Raw genomic sequence first — 25,459 nt, 5'->3', positions numbered from 1 at the left:
GGCTCTAGTAGAGGATGTTCTTACACTCACCTTATGTTTTTAGATCGACATGGTACACAAACCCATTTACACGCGGCAGCTACAGCTACGACAATCTCCTGACGCCGCAGTACCCCGACGCGCGCGCGTGGCTCGGGGCTCCGCTGACGGACTCGGCGGGAGCGCCGCGCGTGCTGTTCGCCGGGGAGGCCACCAACTTGAACCACTTCAGCACAGTCCACGGCGCCAGCGAGGGAACGGTGCAGGGAGGGCTATTGCGTTAATACCGCAATACTAGTAGTTAAACTATTTAAAGCCGCGGTTTAAATTTTCAGTCATAGTTATATATCAAACACGGGACTTATCACGCTAGTAATATTTACCTCGACGTTTCGACCACATTGCAGTGGCCGTGGTCACGAGAAGGCTGAAGTAGGAAGTCATGTCTGCTTAGCAGTGCGAGTTCTTCAAACTACCCTCACCTAATCACGAAAAGTACCGGCACCCGTATCTCGAACTACCCGCACTTGGTCATTTTTTTTTTTTATTCGAATAGATGGCAAACGAGCATGTGGGTCTCCTGATGGTAAGAGATCACCACCGCCCATAAAACATTCAGCAACCACCAGGGGGGTATGGAAGCTACGCGTTGCCAACCTAAAGGCCTAAGATGGGAACCCTCAAGTTGCTAGTAATTTCCACCGGACTGTCTATTACTCCACGCCGAAACACAAACAGTGCAAGCGCATGGCTGCTCACGCGGATTAGCGAAGCAAGATGTGTAGCAATGCGGTGCGGGACCATGCACAAGGTCCTACCACCTGTAATTTTTAGTTGTCACCCCATCACACCGACAAACAACACTAACAACGTAATGCAATGCATAATGCAAGCAATGTACGAGTACGGTACGGTGCGAACTTCGATTTTCGAATTTCGTAGTGTTTAAATTGTATATCGAAAATACAACCTGAGACATGGTTGCACAGAAAAACCAGAAAAAGAGACCAGCGCTGGGAATCGAACCCAGGTCCTCAGCAATCCGTGCTGCGTGCTATAACCCCTACACCACCGCTGGACAGGAATCTAGACACGATTTTTTCCTATGCGTACATATCTCAGTTTGCTTATTTCTACTACGCTACTTAAGAAGCAGCAACAAATTTGGAGTTGAAATAAAAAAAAATAAAAAAAAAACTAATCATAATTTAAATTGTATTTTTTTAATGTATTTTTATTATGTTCTATGTACTTTACGAAGAGCAAATATAGTATTTCTATTTTCAATGTGGTGGAAACGTCGAGGTAATTATTACTAGCGTGATAAGAACAGCTGCACCTGTGTAGTTGGTTCTTTTTATTTATTTTTAATTTTTTAGGACATAGATTGTATGAAAGGACATGTTTTATTTTTTAAAATTGTACACCCATGCTAGCCAAGGCGGCAGAATAACTGTTTTTTTTTGTATATATGAAATATTTTTTGTTATAAAATAGTAAAAAAAAAACAAAAAAAAACGGGTGTCGAAAATAATTTTAAACTTATATTAATATGAAATTGAATAACCACTCTTTTAATATTTTACTTTCTTATTTGTTAACTGAACTGTCATTTGACATCGTTTACCAAGTTTACTTAAATTAATATTTGTATACCTACTTATAAAGCGTAACATCGTCACCGACTCCTTTTTAAAAAAGCTTCTACGTCAAAATCAATAATTCTGAGTAAACTTTATGTACATTATTTTTAAGAGTCAATTTTGCTAACGTGTTGATTTGAGATACGCGATCTTTTCAAATTAGCGACTAAATGAATTATATTAAACTAGTCATAATCATAATAAGGAAAAATGTAATATACCGTACTGCCATCTGTAATATACTCAAATTGTACTGTAAAAGCCAAAACTTGCCATTGTTAAAGCGGTATAATATTACTTCGTGTAAAAAACCAGCTAGTCTAAGTAGCAAGTGGTCTAAAAAGCAACTAGACTTAACATGTTTTTGTCGAAAACTTGATAAAACCTATGTTTGGTTAGAGTTGCGTCAAGGCGCGGCGCGAAGCTCAGCCACGCGGAATGGGAGCCATCGACTTGTGTCAAAGAATTTTAGACCAGCTGCTTTTTTAGAAGAAATGATACTAACCCGTTAAAGCTCCGTACCTCAAAAGCAAAAATGGATTCTTATTCCTATAAGACAGACAGACAAATGAACTACTGAGTGATCCTTCGCTCAATAGTCTAGTGGTCTGTAACAATTTTCTCAGGAAAAAAAAAAAAATTAGCTTTCAGCTGTAAAAAAATGTTCCTGCATTTACTGTGTTTCTAATGACCACATAAAAAAAAATTTGTCAAGCGCCCCCCTTTTTTTCATACAAATATTATGATGAAATACAAACTTATTTTTTGCTACTGGCATATTAGGTACCTACCTACCAAATCTTTGCTTCTGTGCGTCTAGTTGGCGCCAGTATCGTGCGTGAGCTTCGTTGACAACTTTGACATCTGCGTCACTCACGTGTGTGGGATTGGTTGGGATGATACTCTTTCCCGACCCGGATAATACCGACCCTGTTTTTTGTTTACAGTACACACCCATAGAAACTGACATGAGCTTACACAAAAACATGGTACTTCCATGTCGGTATTATCCGGACAGAGAAAGAGTATCACCCATTGGTTGAATAATTAAATGAGCCAATCGCAAGCAAGACCGAAACGTCAAACGGACTTCGCGATACGAACGCCATCTAGCGATATTTACCCTGTCTAGAAACCCCTATCCAGCCCGCGTTTTTTCTCGACTACTGCAAAGCCAAAAGGAAAAGTAATGATTTTATACTCAAACTAATTGTTTTGACAGAAATTAATAAAAAATCCTCTAATTTTCATTGCCAATGTATTTATTATTAAAGTCTATACGAATATTAACTTAAAATACAACCTGTTATAATTTTATTCTGTTAATTTTAATGTGACGTAACAAACAAAATATTTATGTAAAAATCTACAAAAAGTAAAAACATGGAAAATGGTATACATTTTGTACTTTCGTACAGTATTTAAATAAAGTGCAATAATAATTGACGTTTGTATTTTTGATTTTCGAATTTCGTAATAGCCCCCTGAGGGCTTACTCCGAAGTTCGAAAATCGAATCGTATCGTATCCCTTTCGCTCTCGTATTAAATAGTATAAGTGTCAGAGGGACCGAACGACACGAACTTCGATTTTCGAATTTCGTAGTAGCCCTGCTGTTCGTTCAGTTCGACAAACTTAAAAACAAATGATCGATGTTCTGTTCAAGTGAATGCTTAAGTTTAAGGAGACAAAGCTGCGGGAATAAGCTAGTTACTAATCATCTAGAGTGAGTATGTTTGTTACTTCTTCACGCGGAAACGGCTGGACGAATTTGAATAAAATTTGGCGTAAAGTTAGTTTATAACCTGGATTGAAACAGGACCACGGGATAGGGATTAAATCTCGAAATAACCGCTGGGCTTATGCTGCGTACGCACTACGCGCGGTTTTAGCGTGCCTTCCCTCTTCAAAATATCGCTTGTGAAAGAGACGGCGCGCTCAATCAAACCGCACGTTTAGCCGCATAGTGCGTATGTAGCCTTAGAGTCATGAAATCTGTTATGTAGGTAGCTGGACGTCTGAAATAACACAAAGGTTACTATTTCTCCCGATATTCCCACGGGATAGGGATTAAATCTCGAAATAACAACCGCTTAGTCTTGATTTTTTTTCTTGGCACAACTTCAATGAAAACCACGATATAAATTTTGGGAATTCCCAGGGGAATTTTGTTAAATCCCGGAAATTCAATTGTAACTACCAGATCGAATAGTTTACGCGTGCAAAGCCGCGGTTAAACTCTAGTATAATATATCACACAAAAAACAGTTCAAATCATGCTGCGACGCGCTATAAAAAGTATCATAAAATATTATATTTTCTTTTTACTCTCATATTGCAATGCCGCAGAAATATTAACTGAAAACACAGAAACGGTCCATTTAAAGAACGAAAGAATAAAAGATATATGTGGAAAAATAAACGATATATGTTTAACCAGTAATATGCCCTTGTGCACTGTACGAGTAGTGAAAGGGAAATTGCAGTTTATGGAGTTTGACAACAATTGTTTTTTGTTTTTGTACAATATGTGCGTGTATCCTGGCAAAGGTATGTTAAGTACATTTCAAAGTTTATATTATACAAGTGTTTACCCGCGGCTTCGCACACGTAAATCATTAGAAAATTTCGGGATTTTTTAAAATTCCCGTGGGAATTCCCTAAAATTAAATCTAATTAAATTTCATTTTAATAAAACAATCATGTCCAATTTCATGACTGTCGAGCCCAGCGGTTGCTGTTTCGAGATTTTATCCCTATCGCGTGGGAATATCGGAATAAAAAGTAGCCTATGTTTTATTCCAGATGTCCAGCTATCTACACATCAAATTTCATACATATCCGTCCAGCCGTTTCTGCTTGAAGGAGTAACAAACATACTCACTCACTCACTCAAAAACTTTCACATTTATAATATTAGTAGGACTAGGATAATTTATGTCACTACCTTCTGCCCTACTTTTTTCTTCATCATCTTTGTAATGGTGGGGAATAAACATAAATAAATAGTGGTATAGATAAGTTCATGGTGCTAACAATTAGTTAGATACATCAATTAATATTTATAAGTATAGATAAACCAGCCTCATCACTGAGATTTCGACGTGGTCCTTCGAACCGGACACTGGCCACCATTATAAAGGTGAAGAAAAAAGCAAGTATAGAGCCGGGCCCGCGTAGGAACTGCGGCCCAAGCTCTCTCATTCTGAGACGAGGCCTGTGCCCAGCAGTAGGACGTATATAGGCTGGGATGATGAGAGCCTGTAGTGAGTTACTCAATTTGTGTAGAGGTTGCCAACATCGCTTCATACACAATTATAAAAGAACTATATTACTGAACAAAATATGAAAATTGGATTAATATTTAATACAGATCTCTGGATTAATATTTAATACAGATCTCTGGACACATCATTAGATAATTTTGATTATAGATATTCCGAGGCAAAAATGACTTCAAAATAAATTTTAGTATTATTACAGAATGGGCAATAAAGGACGTGGGATCATGCAAGAAACAAAACTTGCGACGTTTTGCCGAAGAAGTCGAAAAAGCTCAACCTACAAACTATAATGTCTCTGACCTGACGACTGACGGAAACACTGAAACACTAGCTGATGATAAAACTGGTGTAGCAAACGTCGAGAAAACTCCTGACACTGGACTTACTGGAGACAATATTGGATCAACAGATAACCCAGTAACAGCTGGTGACAATACTCTAGTGACTAACGATAACGTAGAATCAACGACTGACGTCACTGAGGTAATGACTGATGACACTAAGCAGACGACTGATGACAATACCGAACTAGCTAATAACGAAACAAATATAAGCGGTGATTCTGGTAAGTTAGCAGGTATCTAAACATGTTTTGTTTTAAAGCTGCCTTATTTAAAAAATAAATAAAAAGAGAGTCAAATTTCGTGGATAGGAGCGTGACGTCGCGCCGTCAGAAACTCTAAAACTCGGTCTCCGTACCCTACCCTGCACGACTGGCATACCTCGGATGGTCACAACTGCCCCTACCTATACCACTGTACGAGCGTGTACTCGTGTAACCAACCAATTTACTTCTAGAATCTCTAAAACAGGGTCTGCCCTCGCGTAACAAACGAATTTAATACATTGAGAATCTCTCAAACTCGGTGTTCTCTCGTGAAACCAACCAATTTACTTTTATAACCCTAAGAATCATCCTTCCCTCGTGTACCAGCCAATTTACTTCTAGTATCTTTAAAACGCGGTCTTCCCTCGTGTAGCCAACCATATTTACTTCTAGAATCTCTAAAACACGGTCTTCCTCCTGTAACCATCCAATTTACTTCTAGAGATCTGCCTGTAACCAACGAATTTACTTCTACAAGGTGAGCCCTGTAACAGGACCAAAAAATTAAACCACAGCTTCCACTCTTCATCTTGAGCTTATTTAGTTTTACAACTTTTGAAAGTTGCAGAACTAAAGTAGTTCTATTTGAGTAGCAGAACTTGTGTTTTAATTTTTTGCTCCTGTTACATTGCCCACCCGGAATCTCTAAAGCACGGTCTTCTCTCGTGTAACCAACCAATTTACTTCTAGAATCTCTAAAGCTCGGCCTCCGTACTCCGCGCACGACATACGGTGTGGAGCAAGCCCCGGACGGTCACAACTGCCCCTACCACTGCCCGAACGTGTACTCACCGGTGTGTGTGAATGTGAACCGCGGCGAGGGGAAGTACTACCGGCTGCTGTTCTTCGTGAACCATTGTGAGGCGGACCGCCATTACTGCCTGCACTGGGATACAGGTTAGGCATGGGTCGCTCTTGAAGACGGGTTAGGTATGGGTCGCTCTTGGAGCCGGGATGGGTCGCTCTGGGAGACGAATTAGGTATGGGTCGCTCTGGGTCTGGGAGCCGGGTTGGGTCGCTCTGGGAGACGAATTAGGTATGGGTCGCTCTGGGGAGCCGAGTTAGGTAGGTATGGATCGCTTTGAGAGATGGTTTAGGTATGGGTCGCTCTGGGAGACGGATTAGGAAATGGATCACACTACAGGGAGGATCCACCCATGAGATTCAGACTTAAGTCACAATGGGACCCAATATTATTTTCATGTTTTTTTGTTGGCAGTTTTTTTTCTTAGAAATCAAGATAACTGCCACCGGTTTGTTTGCAGAGTACCAGCCACCTCCTAACGAGGAGTACGAGATGGTGAGACCACCCTCTAATGCAGCTTGGTCCTACTGCGCGGGCAATAAGTAAGTTTACTTTATCCATCCAAACTATACAATTTAGTATGATTTCGGCTAAAAAACAGCCGGTATAAGTAGTAATCACCAATTTGGTCTAAGTAGCAAAGTGGTCTAAGAAGCAACTGGTCTATGTAGAAAGTGGTCTAATTTAATTCCTTGACTCAAAGTTTAGCGGAGCACCTATTCCGCGTAGCTGAGGCGCCTCGCGCCTTGACGAAACTCTAACCTAACCTTTTAGGTTAGGTTAGGACCAGTTGCTTCCCCCCCGGGTGTCGCCACCTTGTCGTGGTGGGGGCCTTGAGCCCTCGAACTTCGAGCATTAAGCTCGAAGGGAGGGGGCGACCAAGAGCGGCACAGCCCCGGTTGCGCCCACTATGGGCCTGGCGGGGCAGGCGCGCCCTAGTGAAAGGGTGCGCCACAAACTGCTCCTCGTCTCCCCTGCAGCAGGGGACTACGGGGATGCAGCGGCGGTGGGTTGGCTTCCGGTACACTATGCTCTCGTCAGAGAGCGTACCGGAAGGCCGACGAAGTGCGGGCAGCAGCGCATCATACTGCGGGGGAACTCACCCCTTAACAGCATAGAGGAGCTCTACTCCCCAATTGAGCCGGAGGACCCCACCTGCCTAAACAAGGACGACGCAATGATGGAAAGTTCAATAAAGAATTCATTACCCCAGGAGGGTACCCTAACGGGAGAATCCCTCACCGCCATCGCGCGGTCAGTCCCTTCGTATTCTGGGGGGGACAAATTGAACTTTGAGGGCGACAGCCCAGGACTTGGGAGCTCCGACTCCCACCCGACGACCACATGCTTGAACAAAGGAACGATCCCGCTAAAACATGACGACCCAGCTAACGAAAAAATGGAAAAAAGAGAAAAGGGGGCTGTCTCGCGCCATACGTTGCGAGATAGCCTCGGACGATTTACCCGCCGAACAGAAGTGGAGCGCGGAGCCAGCGAGCGGGAGGGGAGGCCGGAAGAAGCCGGGACTCCGGAAACCGAGGCTCCAAACGCACTCACGGAGGACTGCACTGAGAGCGAGAGGGCCGGCCCCCAGAGCGAGCTGTCTCTGGAGGATGGCCCTCTGGCTGCGATGGAGCGTGATCGGCGCACTTGCCTCAATGATGAGCCTTTGGGGGAGGACCCCAACATGGACGTGGCCAGCTTCCGCCTACAGTTCCCAGCTTTAAGGGGGAAAAAAAGGGTGGAAGTTATGCGCCCCGTGACGATCTCGGACGCATCCGATTCGGAGGAGGGGGAGGCGAGGTCGTCTGCCTGGATGGAGCTGGAGGCGGACCTGCCCGAGGTCTTCCTGGGGAGCACGCCTGTGGTAGGCTCCACGAGGAAGAGGCCCCCTGGACCAATAGTGGAGGGACCCGTGTCGCCCAAGGTCGGCTCTGCGCGCAGGGGCGCAAGTGGCAGGCGCCAGTCGGCGCGCAGTCGCTCCCTAGGTGCACTCAAGAGCCACCAGTGGGGCTCAGAATTGGAGTCTGTGGGAGACTCGGACGAGGGGCTCACCCGTCACCCGAGTTACCGCAACATAGAGGAGACCCCAGTATTGGCATGGAAAACCACTAAGGGTCGCGTGACGACACAATCGTTGCCCAAAAGCGGCCCTCCACGCCAGCCGACACCGGACCCAAGGGCCAGCCACGAGGATGAGCGCCAAGAAGAGGGAACTGAGACGGTAGCCCAGCTCCAGCCGTATCTCTACCCTCTAGACTCAGCGGAGCTCGATGAAGAGGAAGGGTACCTTCCAGCTCCCCCCCCTGCTGAGACACGAGAAACTCTGGCCGACACTGCACTTCGACACATAACAGAAATGTATGAAGAGGTCCAGAAGTGTAGCAAAATCAAGGGGGGCGTGCGCGGAGCTATAAATAAAGCCTCTGCTGGGGCTCTCCGTGCCATCGAGGAGATGCGCCACATGACGGCCAAAGACGAACTGCGCCGACTCTGCGCGGACAACACCAGACTCGCTCGGGAACTGGAGGCCGTCCGAGCAGAGCTGAAGGCGTTCAAAGAGGCATTCTCGGAACTGCGCAGGGAACGTGTCGCAGTGGCCAGAACATCGGCCACCGGAGAGACTGACGCGTACTCCTTCAGGGAAGCGATGGAGGAAATGAGGCGTGAACTCCTCACTTCGTTGGGGGGAATGATAAACGCGCGCCTAGAGGACTTGGAGTCGCGCCTCCCACCGGAACCGGTGTTAAGGCCGCCCCTAGCAGCGGACAAAAGCAACAAGCCGCCGCCACGCCCACGTATCCAACCTGGGAGCGGACTTGATACTTCTTTCCAACAGAGGAACGAGGAAACCGGCGCCCCCCCTACTCCACCCCGGGGGGTCATAAAGAGCCCAGCACGAGGCTCAACGGGCCAAAACCTGGGCCCAAGCCCCAGCCTCAACCCAAGGCCGGAACTAGCCGGCGAGAGGAACCCATAACTGGAAGCAGCCAACGAAAGCTGGCCAGTAGGGGAAAAGCTGCAGCACATCAGCGGTTCAAACCCCTACTGAAGGAGAGTCAAAAATCCGCAGGGGCAGCGACGCCTAATGCACTTGCCCAATCGGCCGAGGACGAAGACCCCACGCCGTGGACCACGGTGGTGAGAGGAAGGGGGAGGAAGGGGAAAGCCCCCAATCAACCGACCAAACCAACCCCGCCCAAGAAGCCGCAGCCACGCACAATTAAAATCACCCCCGCGCACGGCAGCAGTGGTCCTTACGCTAAGGGAGGGCACCCAGACCACCTATGCCGCGCTCTTAGCCAAGGCCAGAGCCAATATTAAACTGGCGGAGATCGGTCTGGAGTCGGTCAAGGTGAAAACCACCATGACCGGCTCCAGACTGATGGAGATGACAGGCGAGGAGCCGGAAAAGCTCGCAGATCTCCTCGCGGAAAAACTGCGTGCGGTAATTGGTGACCAGGCGGAGATCACTAGGCCAACCAAAACGGTTGATCTAAGGATCTCTGGCCTGGACGAAACCGTGGCTCGACGAGGTGGCAGCCGCTATTGCGGCTAAGGGAGGCTGCCCTCCCGAACAAGTTAAAGTTGGGGAAATAAGAACCAGCTTATGGGGGCAATGCTCGGCCCTTATTAGATGTCCAGCGGCGGCCGCTAAGGTCATCGCCAACTTCAGGAAGGTGACAGTCGGCTGGAATACGGCCACCATCACGCCAGTACAGGCCCTACCCATGCGCTGCTATAGGTGCATGGCGCTGGGCCACACGAGAGCGCTTTGCCCATCAGAGGCGGAACATGGCACAAAAAAAAAGGACCAGTTGCTTCTTAGACCACTTGCTACATAGACCAGTTGCTTCTTAGACCACTTGCTACATAGACCAGTTGCTTCTTAGACCACTTGCTACACAGACCAGTTGCTTCTTAGACCGTGGCTACTGTGAAACCTTTTCGTAGAAAAGGTCATAGTGACATTGCATTGCTGGACAAAGGAATTCATTGTGGCACTTACTCTGAGAACATTCTAGGGTGGGTCAGAAATCAATTGGTTCGACTCTGCTCAGACCAAACTGTTTTTAGGCGAAGTGATATTAGCATTAATGTCTTATGGTAATCTTTGCAGGTACATGAACTTCGCGACGTTCGCGGAGTCCGCGTCGTCCATGGGGCACTACGGCTGGCTTATGGGGGATCAGAAGCCCTCGCACATTATGGAGCCCTACGAGAGGGTCCCGGGCTTTGGGTAGCAAACAACTGAAGCCCTAACAATGTCGGAAATACATGCTATTAAACAAATCCTGTACTATAAATTTAGGCTACTGTTTACTACTGTACTGATGTGCCAAACGAAACTGTTGGGGTAGGCTCCAATAGAGATCGATCTCCAGGCAGGTGTTATGGGGGACCGAAGTCCGAAGGACGAGCGTCGGAGCTTGTAGCTACATATGCGTCAGAGTTGTGAAACTTCGATAGCATGGTATAGGACTGGATTGGGGTTTCTATAGTTGCTTACTAGATGGCGCTAGGAATCGCTAAAATACTTTCCAAAATTTCGGAAACTTCTCACAATTTTACATGCGGGATTGAAAATTTTCGTTTCTTAAATTTAAACTTCCTATATTATATAAACCTAGTAAAAATTTCCAGAAATTTCCGAGAACATTTCCGACTTTTTGGAAACTTTACGCAACTTGCACATCTGTACTGTTAACTACTACGCTACGATACGTCAAAAAATATTTTAATTAAAAAAAAAGTTTTGTATGGAAAAACTTTAGCTCTATCCTCCTAACGCCCAAGTCAAATTTTTGATATATGAACATCAAACTTTTTGTCATTTATGATAAAGTTTGAAGTTCAAATTACAATAAGTCCTTTAAGTATATTGCCCCAAGCCCTAAGGCCGCCATTGAGGGAATAATAAAGGACTCAGTGCGTTAGGAGGCTATAGATACAGAATGTTTTTTTTTTATTTTGGAATTTAAATGTTTTTCCACTTGTATCATATGAGAAATAAAGGCTTTTGTAAACTGCAAAATTGCGATAAATTGTTTTGAGAATTGTTTTTTTGGCTAATAAAATTTAGAGTAAAATAGTTAGGGATGTGATATTTTGGGGAGTTTTGTGACCTAACATTAATTACCAAAAAAAACCTTTGAGTATTTATCTAGATTACTTTACTAGAGCGCACAGACTACGAAAAATGCTATCGATCCACAGATATAGATTATACTAGATTACGCAAATGCATCTAGTTCGCGTGTCCGAACCCCAAACAAACGTCGGGGTTGGCCCCATACAAAGACTGACAGCTAACTGACTAATCATGACTAGTGACTGTGTCGAGCCCCACGGCGCGGGCGGTCAGCGCATTTGAATCGATTTTGCGCGGACATCGGGGAATTCACATCGCTAATTCGCTCTTGAGACGTCACAGTACATATAAAAAAACATTAAATTAAAAAAATCAAAAAACCCGACTGCCAAAACTAAAAGGAACAAAATAAGTCTAGTGGTCTAGAATTCTGTTAAGTAGCTAATTTAAAGTTCAACAGTCGGGACCCATTACTAAGAGTTTTTGAGCTTCACGATTTAAATGGGTCCCGACTGTTGAACTTTAAATTAGCTACTTAATAGAATTCTAGACCACTAATATTTTTAATGGGCTAATTATTAGCTTTCATTTGATACCCATATTGTTACAATACAATTTTTTTTTTCATTCCTCCGCCATTTTTTTTTCGCAGACGCCATATTGAAATATTATGTAGCCTATGTCACTCCGACAGTTATGACGAATCCAATGATACCTTATATGTCAAAAGCCGTTTAGGCTGCAGCGAGGACCAAAGAAATGGACATACATACCCACATACATACATACGCTCGAAAAACATAACCCTCCTTCAGGCAGTCGGGTAAAAAGTGACACGGTTGGTTTTCATACAGATTGAGGTGCTTGCGTTATCTAGTGTAATCTATATCTGTGTATCGATCGGTACCGTTTGTCGTATCGTGTGTGAGAGAAAACTGTACTTAGGTATGATTTTTTTAAACTGTACCGTTGAATGGAACAGTAAGTATCAAAATTTGAATAGATAAATTCGGAACAGATGAATTAGGGCTATGAAAACCCACCACCAATATTACGTCGTCTCGTCAGTCGTCATCGGAACTAACGATAAACTGTAGCATGTACGGTAATAAATAATTTACCATAAATTGGACAAATAACACTGCAGTCTGATCGTAGGATCTATGCGTCCTATTATACTTTCGAGCAATAAACAGGCGTTCAACAATGACTTTTGCATAAAATAACATTTTTTTGCATAGGAAACTAGCCATCACAGTGTAGCTATACCAGTATCTATCATTATCATCTGAGCTTATCGGATCTCTCGCTCGCACTTTACAGCGACTTGTGAGCGTGAGATCCAATAACCTCCCAAGAGCGAGCAAGATGAAAAGTGGTTTTAAGGCTCCAGAGCTCATAAATTAGTACAATCAAGTCATAATACCATGCTTTCTCAAAATACTAATATCTATGATACTCTCATCAACTTCTTGCTTCGGATGGTGTATCAGATGCAGCAAAATTTTGGCCATCGTACTGGACATCCACCCGCATATTTGACAGGTAAATTGTTCCTTTTTAACAGCCGAATTATCTGGCAAGCTATGCTCTTCTCGCAAATGCCTCTTTAGATACATTTTAGAACATGATGTATACTCACAAATGTGGCACTTTGCCTTGTGCATTTTCTTGTGCTTCTCGAATGACACTATGTCACGGAATTTGAATCGGCAGCTGTCAAATTTTAACCATTCACCAGTGATGTGAGATTCTTCATGCCTCTTTAGAGCCCGTGGATGCCTAGCAATGAAACCGCAGTTGCATTTCAACGGATTGTTTGGACGGTGAATAAGTTCATGTTTCTTCAAGTTCTTCTTAGAAGCACTTTTGTAGTCGCATTGTGTACATTTAAAGGGTTTAATACCTTGATGTATTCTGACATGCTCTTCGAATAAACTTTTATTGTATGTGCTATAGTCGCACATGTAACATTGGAAAGGGTTTTCTCCTTTGTGAACCTTTTTGATGTGACGCAGCATTTTTTCTTCATTTTCTGCTGTGTATCGGTGGCATTCTGGGCAGCGGATACGTCGGGGCACTACGGTTAGAAGGGTGCTGCCTGCATCTTTTGATTTTACACTGTAAATTAGATATACTTACTCTTAATTAGAGATAAAAAAATTACTTTGATTGACAAAAGAAAAAATATGTGGCCAATATTTTTGATAGATGGACTAAATGGAATAACGTTTTTTTACTTTACTTGTTTCCCAAAGTATTTTTTTTTTAATCGTATTTTAACAAGGCTTTATAGTACACTAAATGTGACTATGCCAGCCTCATGGGGAGCCTCAGATACATGTTACACTCCCTTGTGCCGAAACCTAGTCTCTGGATGCAAAGGCCTGTCTAATGAACTTGTAAATCCACATCACTTCTTCTGAAAGTGGTTGACTCAGAGTAAAATATTAATGAATGATTTTTTTTTAAGATTTTTTCCTATATTTTCTGTAAATACAGAGGTTTTTAGTCAATCTTGCTCAATCACCTTAAGAGGTGATTATTCCGGATAAATAGCTTATTATTAACACAAGTGAATTTAGATGAGCAAATGAATAACTGATGAACTTACTCTGGACAACTCTGATCAGTCGCTTTAGGTGTTTTCTGCGCCGACTGAAGTCTAGTACGACTTGGGCGGGTGGACTCAACAACAGTTTGGTTATTCGATGTATTTTGACTCGACACAGCAACTGGTATAATAGTGGCTTGATTTGTCGAGACTTCCTGCTGCATGATAGTTCGGCAAATCTCTTGGGCGAGTAAAAATTGCTCCTGGTTCCGCTCTACATCGATAAATACCGGAGCTCCACTGAAGGATTCCATTCTAAAAGATTAGAAATGAAACAATTTCTCATTAGGTACCTGCAACCTGTAATAATACCATTTTAAGTAAATAAATATTATTTCTTTATGAAGCAGACCTATATTACCTGTTAACCACTTTTATTTCAATATTTCGAAGAATTATCATAAAACAAAAGCCCACAAAAGCCCACGATCTCAAATTTTTGTTGATGTTTGGATATATTTTTAATCTTATGTTTCCGTTTGGAAAAGGCAAAAGAGTTAATCCCATGCAGCTTCACCTGTTGAGACCAAATAAGAGATAGAAAGAATGCGTTATGCTTTCAATTTCAAAATTATACTAGTAAACATTTCAACTTATTTAATAATAAAGCTAAGAAAACTTGCTATGTATTTTTTCCACTTTTGAATATTTAGGCAATACTTTAGGTAATCGCTTAGAGTATACTCAAAGTAATCGGCAAACAACAACATTCAAGGCGAAAGGAAAAAAGTAAAAAGTTTAGCAAGGAATATAGGTAGTCGCGTTTTCTAGTTTCGGTTTTCGCCACGTTTTACGATTTTACTGACTTAATTCGAAATGATGACATTTCAATAATAAAATAAACTTTATGCACCAAAAGAACTAGGTAGTCGTATAGTTTAAAAATTACATTATTTCGTATTGAGTCAAGACAATTCTGAAGGTAAGGTGCGAATATTATTACCAAGGAGATTTTAATAGTATATTGATTCTTAAGGGCGGTAAACAAGAGATTACGAACGAGAGTCTATAGGTAGTCCAAAGTCGAACTCATTGTCAACGTGATAAATCCCGGATGTAGTAGTAATAGTAATCACTCAAATGCATTCTTTTAAAATTTTACGTTGGCTTGATTGATACGCTGCCGTGTGTACATAGGAGATAAATAAAAAACGAATGGTGTTATTTAATTTATTTCAGTTAAATCAACGTTGAGTTTTTTTTTATCTTGGCCAATTCCTCATGATACTCCAGATAGTCTGATGAGTCCTTTAAGACATACGTTCTATCTCCTTCTCTCCTGACAATTTTTTTAGTTTTATTATTAATATCTTTCTGCTCTACTTTGATATCTTCTAGATCATCGTTCTCATAATCAGCGTTATCGTCTACGAGTACTTCATTGTCTTTTTTGTCCTTAAGAGTAGAAGTGGATACCGTCTCAGCTCTAAACAAGTGAGGCATTTTTGTAGTTTCTTTTCCGCGTGTTATCTCTGTGGTTCCTTGAGGAGTGGTCTGCTTTGTTTCTTGTTTGTCTTCATCATTTGACTTATCTTCGCTATCGTTGTCATCATTGTCATTATGACTTCCTTTCCAGATAATAACCTTTTCATTGCCGAAGGGATTGTCACTTTCCGGCTTTGTGACCGGCCTGGTATCAGGATCGGCTAATTTTGTACTTTCTATGCTCAAATCATTGGGAGTTGTTTTTTCACCGCGATCACTTTCCTCGCTATTGCTTTCTTCGTCAGTTCCACTTTTATTTTGTTCTTCGCTATTGCCGTCTGCGCTTGGTTTCTTTATAATTTTGTGGTTGGTCGTAGATTCTTCGTTTTCTTTTTCTACATTTAAATTAGCTTTTTCAGTATTCTTCTTTTCAGCCAGTGGGTTATCAGAAACGGTAACGGCCCTGTTGTTTCTTGTAAATCGATCGTATCTAAAAGTTAGATCATCTGAATGTAATATTTTTTTCTGCATAACTGCTACAATGTCAATCTTGCCTGGCTTGTAAGTAAGCCGTTTTTGACTTTTTTTGGACTTCTTTTCTGGTTTACCATTTTTCTTTTCTAAGTCCCGTAGCGACTTAAATTCGGGATTCGGGTTAACGTTACTTTTCTTGGTTTCTATTTCAGGGTCATTTGAAGCTAGAATGGTTACAGCCGATTGCTGGTTGTTTATTTTTTCTACTGCTTTGTCTACTATTTTATCAGCGAGTTCATGAAATTTGTCTGATGCTAGTATTTTATCTATTAATGCATCACCTTCTAAGCTTTCTGAATCGTGATTATGTTTTTGATGGTATTTGCAAAATGTAACTTTTATAATAAATACTGAAATAAAAATATTAATTGGTACTCATTTAAATAGGTAAATAAACTAAGTATTCAAACTAAAGTAATAAGTTTATTAGTGCTCGATTTTACTCACACGTTAAGAAGTACGAAGAAAGTTTCATTTTCGTCAAAACATTTCTTTTATTCTTTATAATTTATTCGTATAAAATATCGGTTCTAAGGTTTTATGTATTTCGATCACAAGAAGAACATAAATACTTTATTACCTCGTGAAATATATTTATTGAAGGTAACATATTTAAAATTGGTAGAACTACTTTTTCGTCCTTCTGAAATGTTACAGCGCTACTAAACATAAACTCAAAGAACTTATACTATTTAATACCGCACGACACGAACTTCGTTCGAGTTTCAGTACCTGCAGTACCTACTTATTTCACGTCATTCATCATAAGTCAAGAGTCAAGAAAATAATACATGTTTATCTTACCACTGCCTCTACTCAAGTGAGCAAGGATGTGCACAGATATTTCCGAACATAGAGTAACTTATATATTGGGAGATTTCCGAATATTATTAAGAAAAGGTCACATGCTCAGAAATTATGTAAAATTGATTAGGTTCAGCTTGCATTGGCCGAACTCTCTTTAAGGGATAAGTTCGCCTTTGTACATCTCTTTCTTTTGTTAATTGTAATTTTCATATGTTTTCAAGTCCAATATACTCTAAATGGAATCGTAAAATAAATACAACATGACTATAAACAACACTATCCAACCATAACACCATACACAAAAATAATATCCGGATCCGGAAACAAACTTTGATTGAATTGAAGTTTCACTCTTCACTACTTTACTTTCGTCTGCGAGATTATTTCGATATTCGAAAATCGGAGTTCGTATCGTACTGTCCCTCTCACTTTTGTATTAAATAGTATAAGCGTGAGAGAGACGGAACGACACGAACTTCGAATTTCGTAGTAGCCCCACTGCATTGCTTGCTTGGTTGGATTTATTTGCTTTCTTGCTAATTCTACCTTCAAACTTCAATTAGTCAGTGTTTCAGTTGATTATTTCTAAGATATTGTAAAATCTGTTCTTCTTAACAATGTCTGCGTCGACACCAGCCTTACGTCAGCCGAAGTCGTTAAACAAGATTCAAAAACCGCCTTCCAATTTGATAATTACCGACAGCCAGAATGTGATTCTGACTTTGAAAGACTGCAGAAAACTCGTTATATCTTCAGATTCGTACCACGGCATATTAATGGCTGGAAATATGTATAAATGCGTCTTCTGCGGGACAGAAATAGAATTAAACAGCAAATCCAAGGAGGCTCATATGAGTTCGCAGAAACATCTCAAGTGTATGGAACTACACCCGCATTTAGAAGAGTTTTCTGAAAACTTATTGCGCAAGGTATTATTCTTGTATATAAATACGCAGGCGAGCCACCCGCGATCCATGAGGATCCGATTTGCCTTGTTCGCGGCTTCATTTCAATCGCGCGCATTATTCCCGTCTGTTACGAAATGTAAAATTCGAACTTCTTATCTTGCCGTCCCGCTCACGCTAATATTGTTTAATGCGAGAGCGATAGGCACGGTACGATACGAACTTCGATTTTCAGAGGAGCGCCCCCTGGCACCGTAGTTATACGCGGTGAATCGAGCGAGTGTCTTGTGTTATAATTCAAAGATATTTACTTAGTTTTTTTTTATGAAACTTCACATTAAACTTGTGTTCCAGCTATCCTACAATGACATGTACTGCTCAATATGCAATGTGGTAGTGACAACACAGTTCCTGGCTCGGCATGTCAGCTCCGACACCCACAAGGATCTTCTTCAGAAGGCCGAGATGAAAGCTACCACATACAAACCTTACTAATTGTTAAGAGGTCAACAGGAAACATGATTTAAAATTAAACTAAATTCAGTTAAGATTTCTTTACATGGGATTTATTCTTCCTTAGGCTGCAAACTGGATACCAGGGCCCAGTTGCATGACAAAGTACTAGTAAATAGTATTCGTTTTTTTGTATGGAAATTCACTAATATTATTAGCTTGTATTTTATTAAGCAAATTGGCCCATAGGACAGCAACACTAAGCAATGGTGCCCAAATTCACTATTGCCCTCTTGTTTGCAAACTTTGTAGATCCAACACTGATCAAATGAAGGCATTCCCTAAGCACTAGAATTTGTAAAGTTAAATGCCCCAGTGGTTCTTTGCCTTTTCGCACATTCTTGTTTGCCAAATCTTTCATTACCCTACTAAAGATAAAGAAAAATAATTTTAATAATTATGTTAAAGATTTTGTCTAAAACCATTTTTTTTCGGAACTCATAAAACAAACCTACCCTTGTGTTTCATAAAAGCATAAGAAAATACACTGAAAAAAATTTTTGGTTTTGGAGAAATTTGATAGTTGGGAAATTAAACATTTGGCAAACAACAATTGTGGGAAAAGGGGGGGGTACCTGCCTCATTATTTATTTACACCAACAGGCTAGTTTTGGTCTAACATATTAGCAGTACAAAGAATACGACCAAGGAACACGCATCTACAGCTATTAGGCTTTCGGCTTAGTATTGTATCAAATATGTTCCTGTTAGGTAAGTAATAAAAATATATGTATTTATCGGTTGCTTCCAACTGCCTGCTTAATAATATAAATAATAAATAAAACACATCCATTGTAATATGCTATTTCATGTTGTTTGCATTGTAATATCTGGAAATTTTGAATGCACTTAAGGCATGCATGCAAGACAGGATGACAGGGAATTGGGAGTCCGGTGGACCTATTTACATGGCTGGATGTGTCTAAATATCTTGAGTCTACTGCTTGTCTACTGTGATACTAAAAGCATTTTATGAAATGAAAACCAGCTATGAAGGAATATTTTGATGATACTTATCTAGAGGTGATAATACAGTTTATTTTTTCTATTTGAGATTAAGACTACATGTAACAGTCAAAGAAACTGAATCGCATACCAGGGCGAAACCTTTGCTACTCATGTCATATTGACATCTGCCATCATAGCGAAAGTGATTATGATAAGGTCCCGCTTTAGTACACAATTCAGTTTCAACTGTACTGTCGATTACCTCTCATATTTCGTTTTCTAGAATTTTTTTACCGTACAACGGCAAAAACTACTAGACACAGGCAAAATTGTCCTCCGATGGACAGAGCCATATTTTTTTAAAGAAACAACAACAACAACTGTACTGTCAACTTTCTTTAGCATAGTTTGTATGAATAAGGTTTAAACATATGCTCTTTTTTGGTGATTTATAGTTTTATTTTATATTGAACCCCAAACCCAGAAAACCAAATGAAAAAGAAGTCATTTTGAACTTGTACAGTCAACTACAAAGATATTGATACTGCATTTATTGAGCAGACATTGCATGGTATGCAATTAAGTATAGTGTACCATCACCAGAGGTTGTAGTGCCTAACTTTTCTGATGACCGCAGTTGCAATCAAATGAGAGATTTTGTATACAAAGACTGGCATTTGATTGTGATTGTGAGCGTTGAAAAATGTTAGGCAATACGGCCTCAGCACCAATATCTGACAACAAAGTGTGCACATAAAATACCAGATATGTCTATTTCTAGGGTTGGAAGGACTTGCCAGATATTAATGTAGGTGTCTGTACTTCATAATATTATCCAAGCACATTTTTACTAAAATTTGGATGAAAGATTGGAGCTTGAAGATGCTGCAAAGGACAATGGGACACTGAAGATAATACTTTTCAGTCTTTAACTTTACTAATATAATACTGGTTATTGGGCTATATGTATACATCTGTTTCTAGGTACATGCTTCCTTTGAGAATGAGAGAGCTTGGGTTATGGATCTAAGCCAAATTTGGACTGGGAGATTAGCATACTGTAGAGTTGCTTTGTCAATGTGTGTAGCTTTCCTCATGGCAAAGCTTTGTGGTTAATTTCTAATATAATTTCATACAAGAATTCTGAAAAACTCAAAATGATCCACTCTCGTTCTCTACTTGAGATTCCACAGACAAATATTCAAGTTTAAGTTTCGTAGTAGTTTTACCTCAAGAGTTTTACAGATTAATATTAGCGATTCAAAAACAAACTTACTGATTATTGTGAAATAAAACAAGGTTTTGTGATCTTAACTTTAATAAAATACCAACTACACACTATCGTCTCCTCTTCTTTGCTCGTTTCTTCACGTTTTTCTTCCCGATCTTGTTTATTTTCGCGATCTTACGCTTGTGTAGCCATACGGGGTACTGACCATTCTGATCCTTCATTGTTTTGCTGTTAAATACTCTTTTCTTGCCATCCTCGCCCTCTACTTCGATTTTCTCGTCGTCTGAACTCATTTCAACGTCTTCTTCAGCTTCAGGCTCGGGTTCTTTCTGTTTTTTCTTCTTATTTTTCATTTCTCCAGCATCCAAAAATATGACCTGCTCAGATTCCATAACCTCACTTTCCTTCACTTTTTCCTCTTCTTTTATTCCGAGCATCTTCTTTAATCGGCTGAGTTCTTTTACGGCGTAACGTTCGCGCTTGACGGCCCTGCATTTTCGCTTCCATCTACTGCGTAGGGACTTCGCCATTTTTGGTTTTCGTAATGAAAATAAAAACAAACGTGGAGCACGAGCTCCTGTCAAAATGAAAAGAACTTTTTTTTAATATATGGTCTCGTCTCGGCAAAGGTGTCCGTCCGTCCTCCCGATCTGTCTGTATCGTGTGTACATATTAGTAATCTGTGGTGTCGTGTCATTCAATCAATGACAGATCATTAATGCAAACTAGTTTCTATTTTAAATTCCATGTTTCCGACTTAACTATTTTAGAGAATTGGTTTCTCAGACAGACAGAAGTGATCTGAAGTGGGAAAAGTCTTTCAAGAGGATTTTAAAAACCTGAATCCGATTTTTTTATTGTCATATTACAACACTGTTTTAAATAGCAGCACTGTTTTTGACAATTCAGTTTCGGTACTGCCATGTTTAAGTTTATCAGGGCATTACAAATTTTTGAGGGTGGAATAATGTGCATAGCGATTATTTAGAATAATTATTTATGTATTAATTGTACATTACTTGAAAAACAAATAAATTCTGTTGCGCCTATGTAAAGACTCGAATCAGAAAAAAACTACCTCTTGTACTTTATTTCCCGATTTGTTAGAAAAATATGATTTGATACGGCTTCTTGTTTCAATATTCTGATATTTTACGACAAATATTTTTTATAACATATCAATAACATATCTTGGCAACACTGTCACGGGTTGGCGTTTGCTTTGCTTGCTTGCTTGCTTTGCTCGCGTCCGGCCACAGAGTACATTATTATAACTGCGTCCGGCCGTGCCGTATACGAAATAAATACATTAGTGTTTCTTAAGAATTTTGGAATCATTCCAACACATTTTGTTTACGTAGTGACGGTCATCATCCCCTAAACTTAAGCAAGTGCCGCTTTGTTTGCTTCCTTTGTGTTCACAGCTTCGTTTTGTTACTTAAAAAAAAACTTTGTCTTTATAAAATGGGGTCCTTGGTAGCTGATAGTGAAGAAAAGCAAGAAATGGACGACAGTGGATGTGTACAAGATGGTAAGTTAAATTTGTCTATATTTTGTTAAAAAAAGCAACCACAATCACGTATATTTACATTTTCGTGTCACGAAATTAGTAGCTCGTGTTGTTTTTAATTTCATAATTTGCCATTGTTTGATTCATCTTCAAGTGATAAAGTACTTGTCGGGATTATTTAACAACGTTTCGCGTGATCCCAGATTATTGTAAATGCCATATCATCCTCAATTCAGTAATATCAGTCTACCTCCATATTGTTTTTATTTACATATTTTTTTGCTTGGCATTTGTATTCATGCCCAAAGGACGCTACGCGTCTGTTTGTTTATCATTCACACACGACTATTGTTAGGCATAGTAAAGATAGTGTATAATTGGTATTCACATTATCTTGATTGAAATTGTAATTATACAAAACTGACTATTGTAGTAAACAAAGATTCATACAAACATATAATGTGTTACTTAATATATAAATGACTTTTTATTATTATTTTAAATTACTTTTTTAAGCTAGTTTTCACATTTAAGATAATTGTTAGTATATTTTGATTTCTAAAAATGACTGTCAAGTTCCTTGAGACACATTCGTCTTAGCAATGATGGTCTTTCTGAAAGTCTTCCGGACCACTAGGTTGGATTCCAGTTAATTTGGATTCCCATAGTTTTGTAGTCAGGTTCTCTAACCACTTGGCCATGTGGCCATCAAATCTGGCATACCTACATAAAATATAAAAACTAGTCTGTATCCATTCATCGTTAATTCTATTGTCCGAAGTCGACATTTTGTCTTGAGTAGCCTTTACCTGCAACATTGCTTGCTTATTGCATGATTGGAATTCCTGGATTTCCAAAAAAATCAAACAAAAAACACCCACATTATATCTATAACTTCAATCCTACAGGTTAAAATACTAAGGGAGGGTGACTCAATGAGGTCATTTGTCTCCTAATTAATTACTTTCAAATATTGTAATATAAATTACTAGCTTCTGCCCGCGACTATGTCTGCGTGGATCTAGGTTATCGTGCGGTGGCGCCCTTTACCGGAATAAAAGATCCTATGTTGATACTTGGGGTTCAAACTACCTACATACCAAATTTCATCAAAATCGGTTCAGTGGTTTCGACGTGAAAGCGTAACAGACAGACAGACAGTTACTTTCGCATTTATAATATAATATATAAAATATATAAATTAGATATCCTCCTAAGTCCTGACATTTTTTAACAAATTTAGCAGACGTTGTTGACCTACTTTGTTATTTTGGATTTTATTTCAAAATTCTTAGAATTCTTTATTCAATTTCAATACCGACACCTTTTCCCAGATAACGCCACAAATTTTGAATTGAAATAAAAAATACAAAAAGATTCCAAAAAACAATCTTAATGACATTTTCTTGTGTGCTCATCAGGTAGTGACCTCAACTGTGGTGGCAGTGGTACTACCTATACCATCCAAATCCGCCCAGCTCTTTGTGTGCAGGAGTAACAAACACATGTAATTCTGTCTGCAAAGATTTTATTTGTCGCTATCTAGAAGGAATTCTGCTATTTTCTGGAGTCAAAATATCCTGTCCTTCTCAGGGTCCTATACATTTACATTTCATCTACATTTGGATTTGGATTGATGTAAAAATTTAGGGTATATAGACAGAGTTACTTTTTTATTTATAATTATTTATTAGTGGGATGTTTCCGTAATATCCATACTATATTATAAATGCGAAGTAACTCTGTCTGTCTGTCGGTCTGTTTACGCTTTCACGCCTAAACCGCTGAACGATTTTGATGAAATTGGTACATTAGATAGAAATAGACATGGGAAAGAACAATAGGCTATCTTGTTTATTACGAAAAAGAAGCTTTAAGGGTGAAATAGGGATGAAAGTTTATAAGGTGGGAAGTCTCGCTGTCGAAGATAAACCATGAAATTGGCATTTAGGCACTTAATACGAAATAAAGTGCAAAATAGGTTCCTAAATAAATTTAATACTTCCCAAAGTACCTACTATTCCACGCGGACGAAATCGCGGGCAAAAGCTAGTTCAAAATAAATCATAAATACTAAATATTTATAATTATATTAGCAGTGCATGAAAAATAAAAAGTACCCAGTAAAGTAACAATGTTTCTACTGTTGTTATTTCATCTCCTCACAATCGCAGTGAAAAACACAGTGTAAAACTTGAGCATTAAACCCATTTTCCCCTCGATGTGTCTATCTACTATATGAAATTCTCGGGTAAAATGGCTCGTTTTATGCTCTGGTTGTACAATCTACTATTTTTTTACCAGAAAACTGCCCAATTGTGCCTTTTCATGAAAACTGAGACAAAATAACAACATGTGATGAGTCAGTTCGTTTTGGGTGCATTAATCTACGAATCGCAGTTTATTTTTGGAATTGATACATTTCGGGCGCGGTGGCGACCCCGCATCCTTCAAATGCGGTGCGTCATCCTACGGACGTAATTAATGTCACTTTTCTCAAACATGACATGAAATATTATCGTTGTGTTACAAATAATAGGCCGGGAAGTATCGCGCTGCAGGCGCTGCGGCTTGCCTGCCTGCGCGCGGTCACTCTAGCGGCCTGCATAGAGATTTCATACAAATTTCCCGCCCTCGGCCGGCAATGCGACCGTCTTTTGTTTCAATGCTCGCTGCGGCACCACCGCCCGCAACTGCCGCCCGCCACCAGCCACACAACACGGCGACGAGACTAGCGTCCCGCCAGCACATTTCTTGTTTTTTTTTTTTATATTTATTCATGTCATGTTTGAGAAAAGCACTATACAAGCCTCGGCCGGAACGCGGGGTTGCCGACTTCGCATCCCTATCTATATCTATTTAGACGACCAGATGGCCTAGTGGTTAGAGAACCTGTTTAATATGTATTTAAGTATGTATCTATCTATATAATTTTATTTATTCGTTGCTTAGTACCATAACACAGCTTTGCTAAGCTTACTGTGTGAATTTGCCCATGATATTTATTTTATTTATTATTTTATCTGCTTAGCCTTCCCCCTACCCCTTCCCGTGTGTATGTACTATTACAGTATCTGCATTTGTTTTTGCACAACATATCCATTTCCAAAACAACCATTTTACTATAGGGCACAGACGCTAAAGATCACAGCTCATTAGAGCCACCCGAGCCACCCGGCACCCGACCAGCACCGCCTCGACTTTTGGCGTCCACTCGTCGACAGGTGGTCCACGGGTGGACGCCGCGTTGACAACCAGTGGACCTCGCGTGGTCCACGAATTTCCTAGTAGTTACTATGGCGGCGAGCTGCGGGCTATTATCACCGAGTGGTCCACTCGCCGTCCGCGCGTGGCAACCTCGCGAGTGAGGCGATCCGGTGACGCTACTGAGTTGATGTAGTGAGCGCATGCCCGTACAAATCCATATGAAGAATAATAACCGCTCGAGGCGAGGTGGTCCTGGTCGGGTGCCGGGTGGGGAGTTGTGCAAGCACCTTTGTGTATGGGATGTAATAAGACTGAAGATCTTATTCACTTTCTTGTGGAATGTGATCAGAATAAGG

At 40.5% G+C, this 25,459-nt stretch overlaps 7 protein-coding genes across 12 annotated transcripts in view; 4 read left to right on the top strand and 3 right to left on the bottom strand.

The window, feature by feature from the left end:
* LOC141444692 (spermine oxidase-like) overlaps nucleotides 1–227 on the top strand; it is a gene marked incomplete in the record, with an annotated part of 16,109 nt that extends 15,882 nt beyond the window's left edge. Inside the window, 1 exon segment of the mRNA XM_074110283.1 lies at nucleotides 12–227. Within this exon segment, the coding sequence (XP_073966384.1) occupies nucleotides 12–43 (32 nt within the window).
* A 2,040-nt stretch (nucleotides 228–2,267) lies between these two features.
* LOC141444932 (uncharacterized) lies at nucleotides 2,268–11,042 on the top strand. Its single transcript, XM_074110708.1, has 5 exons — nucleotides 2,268–4,171; nucleotides 5,105–5,470; nucleotides 6,203–6,409; nucleotides 6,778–6,859; nucleotides 10,438–11,042. The coding sequence occupies exons 1-5, from the start codon at nucleotides 3,898–3,900 to the stop codon at nucleotides 10,559–10,561; spliced, it is 1,053 nt and encodes a 350-aa protein (XP_073966809.1). The 5' UTR covers nucleotides 2,268–3,897; the 3' UTR covers nucleotides 10,562–11,042.
* A 1,456-nt stretch (nucleotides 11,043–12,498) lies between these two features.
* On the bottom strand, nucleotides 12,499–14,524 carry LOC141444930 (zinc finger protein 711-like). Of its 2 annotated transcripts, none has more exons than XM_074110706.1 (3): nucleotides 14,376–14,524; nucleotides 14,024–14,278; nucleotides 12,499–13,530 (listed from the first exon to the last, which is right to left on the bottom strand). In XM_074110706.1, exons 2-3 carry the CDS (start codon nucleotides 14,275–14,277, stop codon nucleotides 12,822–12,824), a joined length of 963 nt encoding a protein of 320 aa, XP_073966807.1. In that variant the 5' UTR covers nucleotide 14,278; nucleotides 14,376–14,524; the 3' UTR covers nucleotides 12,499–12,821. The 2 variants fall into 2 exon arrangements, with proteins under 2 accessions (XP_073966807.1, XP_073966806.1); XM_074110705.1 differs by having other exon boundaries at nucleotides 14,385–14,524.
* A 655-nt stretch (nucleotides 14,525–15,179) lies between these two features.
* Nucleotides 15,180–16,554, bottom strand: LOC141444819 (uncharacterized). Its single transcript, XM_074110480.1, has 2 exons — nucleotides 16,430–16,554; nucleotides 15,180–16,332 (listed from the first exon to the last, which is right to left on the bottom strand). Exons 1-2 carry the CDS (start codon nucleotides 16,455–16,457, stop codon nucleotides 15,203–15,205), a joined length of 1,158 nt encoding a protein of 385 aa, XP_073966581.1. The 5' UTR covers nucleotides 16,458–16,554; the 3' UTR covers nucleotides 15,180–15,202.
* A 163-nt stretch (nucleotides 16,555–16,717) lies between these two features.
* LOC141444820 (uncharacterized) lies at nucleotides 16,718–19,603 on the top strand. Of its 2 annotated transcripts, XM_074110483.1 has the most exons (3): nucleotides 16,718–16,802; nucleotides 17,546–17,718; nucleotides 18,049–19,603. In XM_074110483.1, exons 2-3 carry the CDS (start codon nucleotides 17,566–17,568, stop codon nucleotides 18,187–18,189), a joined length of 294 nt encoding a protein of 97 aa, XP_073966584.1. In that variant the 5' UTR covers nucleotides 16,718–16,802; nucleotides 17,546–17,565; the 3' UTR covers nucleotides 18,190–19,603. The 2 variants fall into 2 exon arrangements, with proteins under 2 accessions (XP_073966584.1, XP_073966583.1); XM_074110482.1 differs by lacking the exon at nucleotides 16,718–16,802 and having other exon boundaries at nucleotides 16,916–17,718.
* An 852-nt stretch (nucleotides 19,604–20,455) lies between these two features.
* On the bottom strand, nucleotides 20,456–21,035 carry LOC141444821 (protein LLP homolog). Its single transcript, XM_074110484.1, has one exon. The coding sequence runs from the start codon at nucleotides 20,914–20,916 to the stop codon at nucleotides 20,494–20,496; it is 423 nt and encodes a 140-aa protein (XP_073966585.1). The 5' UTR covers nucleotides 20,917–21,035; the 3' UTR covers nucleotides 20,456–20,493.
* Nucleotides 21,036–21,586: 551 nt separating this feature from the next.
* Nucleotides 21,587–25,459, top strand: part of LOC141444817 (uncharacterized) — a 62,281-nt gene continuing 58,408 nt past the window's right edge. For all 4 annotated transcript variants that reach the window (XM_074110478.1, XM_074110477.1, XM_074110476.1 and 1 more), the window contains exon 1: nucleotides 21,587–21,917. In XM_074110478.1, the coding sequence (XP_073966579.1) occupies nucleotides 21,851–21,917 (67 nt within the window). In that variant the 5' untranslated portion in view covers nucleotides 21,587–21,850. The remainder of the gene's footprint in view (nucleotides 21,918–25,459) is intronic.

This window comes from Choristoneura fumiferana, chromosome 30, assembly GCF_025370935.1.
Source record: "Choristoneura fumiferana chromosome 30, NRCan_CFum_1, whole genome shotgun sequence".
Lineage (NCBI taxonomy): Eukaryota > Metazoa > Arthropoda > Insecta > Lepidoptera > Tortricidae > Choristoneura > Choristoneura fumiferana.
Note: the sequence above shows the minus strand (reverse complement) of the source record. Positions and strands in the feature narration are given on the sequence as shown.